This window comes from Opisthorchis viverrini, assembly GCF_000715545.1.
Source record: "Opisthorchis viverrini unplaced genomic scaffold opera_v5_170, whole genome shotgun sequence".
Classification (NCBI taxonomy): domain Eukaryota; kingdom Metazoa; phylum Platyhelminthes; class Trematoda; order Opisthorchiida; family Opisthorchiidae; genus Opisthorchis; species Opisthorchis viverrini.
In genome coordinates, this window is record NW_008751826.1 from 884,266 (window position 1) to 890,557 (window position 6,292).

The following is a 6,292-nucleotide window of genomic DNA, read 5'->3' on the forward strand; positions in this document are numbered from 1 at the left end:
CTACTGTTCACCGTCGAGGTTTTCTAGTCTACTTGAATGACACCTTCTGGGGTTTCATCATGAATGGGGTCTTCAACAAAGATTTCTAACTAAAGATTAAGTTGATATCGAGCACTAAGTGAACATCGAGAAAAATTCAATTCAATTCCACACGCTTAGATTCGCTTAGTAAGATTTAGTAGACATACCATCAGCCGTGGATCGCCAGTTTAACAATGAATTCGTTTTCTAGGTTTTGCAGCACGACAGGATCAAAATTCAGTTTTGAATTTTTAGACTGGACACGACTTTGAATCAAATGTCTCATAGTGATAATGTCCCTTTGGATGACATTTTCGCAAAGATACTTTTTACGGCTGTTTGTGAGAAAATCGATGAAACGGTCGTTTGCATCGTGTAACATGTGTGGCAGATTTTTCTTAGTATATTCGCTGCCTTCCAGCGGCTTCCTATGCAGCAATCTCCATGACGACTTGCGGAATGTAGTGAGGTGTATCGATTTGTAGATTCCATGAAATATACATTCATGCACTTTACCAAACAAATCGAGAAAAAAGGACTGTGTTATTGCATTCACTTGCCTCAATAAATCTGAGGCCGGAAGCAGCAGATGTTTTCTCAAGAATTTTTCTGGATATAAGGCAGACTTCATCCAGATAAGAGGGCATGCCGATATTTTTCGGCGTTTTTTCCAAATAATCTGATATCATTTATTTATTAACTGACTGTTTTTCAGTAGAGCCGCAAAATTTTCGCTGCCGTTTCGTTCCACCTTGGTAGACTTCATCAAGCCGGGGAAGGATTATGCAGTATTTTCGCTCAGCTTGCGTACCCCAATAAATTGTGAACTGCAAACTAAACCGAATATTTCGTTTATGATATTCAACTGAATATGCTGCACAAAGGCCGCTTATGATGATTGAGGCTAACATCATGCCAGTTTGGATTCATGATTATCTGCTCTGTATGGCTCCCATTCAGTCTAGGACCGGCTAATCTTTTCACACCATTCTGCAATGTGCAATCCTGAATGTAGACCATTTGCAGTATATTCGATAAAACATTAGAGGTGGTGTTACCGACTGCTACTGCATCACCGGATTCTGGACGCGCGTCGATCCATATTTTCTGCATGTGTAGCTCTCCGCACAAGCCAAGGCAGTTGTTGAGGTAGTCGGCCAATGTTGTATCCGCTCAATGACTGATAAACAGAAGTACAAATGAGTGTACAACTGGTTGATGAGATACTTCTAATATTTACGTCATTCAGTTCAATGAGAATGGGACGACAATGAATTCGCTTGTGTGAACCATGAAGTTTTGTTCACGAACAAAGGTTTTGCTGATCGACTGAGTGTAAGGAAGAGGAGGCAGGTAGAGAAAACACGAGTTATGGTGCCTTTGCTACCTGGTAGATAAGCCAAGCATACCTCAGCCCGAAACAGGGAGATTAAAAACTGCTGTTTGGAATCCCGTCCAAATTTTTTATGCCTTTTTGAGGTCTGGTTTGGTAAACATCTGAAGACGGGTGGACCTACAGGCCGTTTAGACATGTGAAATAATTTTCCTTTGGCCTCCGCACCGGCCATCTGATCTCATCAAAATATCCTAACCCCGTAAGTGCTACCTGCGTAGCACCTGTCGCCAGCGCGTGTTATACCCCACGGAGTGAGCCTGAGCTTCTCCGGCGTCTATATGAAAGTCTGGATGAATATCATCCCGAAAGCCACAAAAAAACCTGGCGGGTACCATGCCTGTTCATTGTCGTCTGTAGTGCAGTTCATCTGTGGGCTCTGTGCCGATAAGTTCGTGAAGACTTTGATGCATACTTTCGATGACTTGTTTGTCCACATGACCAATTGCTGTACTTCTAATTCGTCGGAGTCAGTATTCAAAGGTAGCTGACCTTTGTCTATTGCAAATGCGCCGAAAAGGTCCACCGATGCAAGGATGACTTTTACTGCTTTTGATTCCGTCACGCAAAATCGTTGCGTATGTGATGCGATCTCATTCAGTGCTCATTCTAATCCACTTATTATTTGTCAGAGCCAGATTGTGAACAACAACATAAAAGGATGCGAAAGCCAAAGCCCTTTGTTCTTCTCTTCACCCATAAATTGTTTCAATAGAAAAGAATGACGTTTTGTTCTCCAGTTGAATTTATTGGGTCCAAAAATTTCCAAAAGTGACTTAACATGGAGGTAGCTTGATTGTTTCTCCATGCAGAGCCTTCCATCGTTTACCAGTACGGAATGATTCAACGTCTGCAATGTTCTTGGCGTCTCTCAGGTGCACCCAGTTCTGTGGAGTTCCATGTAGTATCTTGCTCAATGGTGGATGATGCGTTTTATCCGTGTATACACATCGACCATAGAAATCGCAATATGTGCCGTTTGGACAGCAGTGTGAACGATCACTGCAACATGTAGCCTAATAGAAATTGAAATTAACCGAAAGAAATAGGACGCTTTTGGAAGAATATATATATATATATCAGTATATATAGAAGTTAGTGCGATGAAGTAAACTGCAGTACAAATGTAAGTTCTGTGGAATATAATTCACCGCCTTACATTTCGCTGACCTTGTGGTGTGATAAATATAGCCGTGCTGATATCATACTAAATGATACTTAATAAGAGTAGCGGTAAATGTCCCAGAAGTGGAGGCAAATTCAAGGTTCACAGTATCATGCGTAGTGCATGAAACTTATCCTCGTATTATAAAAAACCCTAAAGAGTTGGTCCCCGAGCGAACCGCTTAAGACCGAACAACAAGATAAGAGGTGTTTACAGCAGTTATTACCATGCGGCGTGTAATCAAAAAAAGAGGCTTTGCAAAAGCCATTCACTTGTGGTGATGTCTTCAGTCAGTATTTTACCTGTTTTCAACATGAACAATGAGATTCATTGTAAGAAAACGTTTCTAAGCGGGTTTCTGAGACAGTAAGCACATTCCTTCTGTTTAATCTATTGTTCGTTGGATTCGGAAACTTACGGTGAACATGTCAAACCAGTGTGTTGATAGTATGATGGATTGGAGAAGTTTGATCAACCCATGCCTAAAATCCGAGATGTACCCTAGGCCTTTTCACGCTTGTTAGGAACCATCAACAGTATACAACTCAGAAATCTCGAGGAAGATTTGAGCTTTCAACCCTCCGGTTAGTAGTTGGGGATCAAATAACTGAACAACAACCGATGATCAGCAACGTGATTCATTCGCACTGGTGACCAGTGGGTGAAGTGCCAAATCTACAATAGCTAACCCAAAAGCCTCGCGTATGTATCGTCCCGGAGATTTGTGTAGTGTGTATCCAAACAGTAAAAATATCTACACAACATGTGAGGATTCTGTGATCAGTTGCTGTGAATTCTGAGCGACACTGTAATTTAACTGCTAAGTAGCCACCCGCAACCAGACGAATTAGCTTTCAAATGCTATTCGGAAGGCGACAAGTTCGAGTCTCCACAGGAGTTTATGATTTTTCATCTTTGACTACTGTCTACAAAAAAGACTAACTAAATATTTCACGCATAGAACGACCTACTTCAACAAATAATCACCAATGGAACATCGGGAGTTTTCTTAGCCTACTGGCGAACTGCAAGTAGCTTGGATAAAAAATAGTTCACAGGACGAGCGAAGCTTCCTTCTGAGAAATTGAAGGATCATGAGCACACGTGAGAGAAGTTTCAAAAACACTGTGAGCTGTGCTTACTCCCCTCTGGGTGAAACTTAAACAAACTGAACGTAGCTGGATAGTTTTCATCAGCAATAAGCTCATGAAACGTTTGGGTAAACGATAACTACAAGGAATGTAGGACACAATCAGTAATGGAAATAATTTCAATTAAAAATAACAACGTGCAAGCCTTGTCAAACAGCTAGGTAAATTTTCCGGTACAAATTTTTTACAAGGTCTGGGGGCAGGATAAATTTAACACATAAATGTGAATAACGGTGCAAAAAACGACATTTTACGACTGTTTGTTTTCCTGGGATCTTTATTTGAAGATAGACATAGAAGGAACTCAGGTTTAACAGTTAGATTATTCTAAGATTAAAACCCAAGCATGACGCCAACCGAAAACAGTGTAGTCGAGCTCACGGTCTCCGTATACGTTGGGCGTTGGATAACTCATCGAAAGAGGTCATCCACATGAGCGTTTTTCAATACCACTCTAAAAAACAACTATCAAAGTGTTCCGCTTTCAAAAGTTCACTTGATGCTTAAGCGATTTCCTGAAATAAATCTCGATTAGTAAAGATATGGTTCATATCACTTAGTCTAAGCGAGGATCTGGGTGCATAGTCACTCAGGAGAGCAGACTCACCATCCTGGGAAATCTGTATATATTTACAGAAGTAAAACAATTATTTATGAATATGAAAATCAAATCTATCTTATAAGGTTATTGGAACGGCATATATATCATACGGCTCGTAGGTTGCATTGTGTCGATAGCGAACCTGCCAATCATGGTGTGTATCTTGCAAAAAAAATCCACACCAATCGAGGAATCACCATCAAAATGTAGGTGATAATGGTGTCACCCCGACTGGTGACCAACGGCTGACTAGCTAAGTGCCAAACTCGGCGAACAGATCTACGAACTCCTTACCTGTGACTTGTAGCTGCACTCAGCCTCCCGAAATTTGACGCGTTTGCACCTGGTGCTTTATATGAATATATCAGAGTTCAAATGAATTTGTAATGTGTGTTGGATATTTACTCACGTTTGGAAGTGGGCAACAGCCGTATCCGTATTTTGGCAATGGACAACAAGTGTGATTCCACCTGCAGCTGGATCGCCTGTCCGGGCATGTACGATTTCTTGGTGCAATTGCATGGGTTAGTTGCTAAAGTAGAGTACAATAGATTTGTCATACTGGTCGTTTTATATTTATATGCATATACAACATATCTGTCTATTTATCAGACTTTCAGCCCTTAATCCTGTGTCGTCTGTTCAGGAACGATATAATCTTGGCTCTGTTTGAGACCGGTATGGGATCGACTGAAAAATGTAGAATTCGGAATCTATTATCCCAAGTAACTAACAGGTGTCTGTTGACTGTTAATCATGTGAAAATGCTAAGGTAGGTGGATAGTACCATGGTTTTATGATTAGCGACTCCTGAGTGCGCAGCATTCAAGATTTCACCCCTAAAATCTCATCAGTTCATATGATCTCACACGACATTGGAAACGATTCATGGAAGTTCCCTGGAACGCTTCTTACCGTCCATATGCAAGCAAGGTTTTCTCGGTAATGCAGATCTTCAAAATTACTCTTCGAAATTACTCTTCCAAGTGTTCAGAAAGCAAAACTGGAGTGAAACTACGTTTTGAAAAAGAAAACAGCTGACGAGCAGACATGGAGTGAACTATCCTGGAAGGTAGTCTATTCTAGATGAGTGAATGGCGTTTGAATTGACCTATACAAACCCATCGAAACAGTTATGTCCAACAATGCAAATGAGAAAGAATATTACTGCAGTGGAATGAAAATGCCTGTGTGTTGAAACGTCTTCATACAGCTGACGTTTTATTTCTTCTTGTTGATGCCTCCATCGAGATGGAGCTCGTCATTCACTTCGTACTGAGTCAGGCATCGCTGTGAACCGTACTAGGCCTCAAATGACTGGTGTTATGCTATTATTAATAAATTAACTATCTACATAACAAGACAGACATCATCATGCAATAGGAACTCACCCCAATCCTCAAAGCGGGACTGATGTTATTGCTTTGTCCGATTTCGGCTAACACTGCCGGCATGTAACACACAAGAACCGCAACTAAGACCACGTAAATCATCATAGGTGGTGTAAACCGACCCATCTTAAAATCAAGCCCGTTCACCTTATGAATATTTATACCTCAACACAATCCATCCTCCGCAAAGTGAGACGAATGAATCATTTTGACTGTATGCAAAACGAGTAGTGTGCTAAAACAGCAGATCAGACATTGATACTTGCTCCCAACTCTGACCGTTATTGCTGTCACAAATAGTTTATACCCCATACTAACAAACTTGTTGGTAGGACCGAAGTTCAGACCGTGAAAATTGGTAACGAGATTAAGGGACTAAAGTCCGTTTTGTGCAGTTTTGAAATCGGTGATCGATGAAGGAATGATACACTGTAAATTGCACAAGTAAACACCGCAACAACCTCCATTTGGTGAGGACAGGTCTAACATTTCGCTTTATGGCATCCTGAGGCAAACCACGCTGAAATTTGGATCATAATTGTTCACCAGATTCAGTTTTCCATGGGTTCT

General features: G+C 41.0%; 1 protein-coding gene across 1 annotated transcript; it reads right to left on the bottom strand.

Moving 5' to 3' along the window:
* Positions 1-2,119: 2,119 nt before the first annotated feature.
* On the bottom strand, positions 2,120-5,879 carry T265_07410 (hypothetical protein; the record flags this gene model as incomplete). The annotated part of the gene is made up of 3 exons (XM_009172920.1): positions 2,120-2,430; positions 4,741-4,863; positions 5,723-5,879. The coding sequence occupies 3 exons, from the start codon at positions 5,846-5,848 to the stop codon at positions 2,191-2,193; spliced, it is 489 nt and encodes a 162-aa protein (XP_009171184.1).
* Between the last annotated feature and the right edge of the window lie 413 nt (positions 5,880-6,292).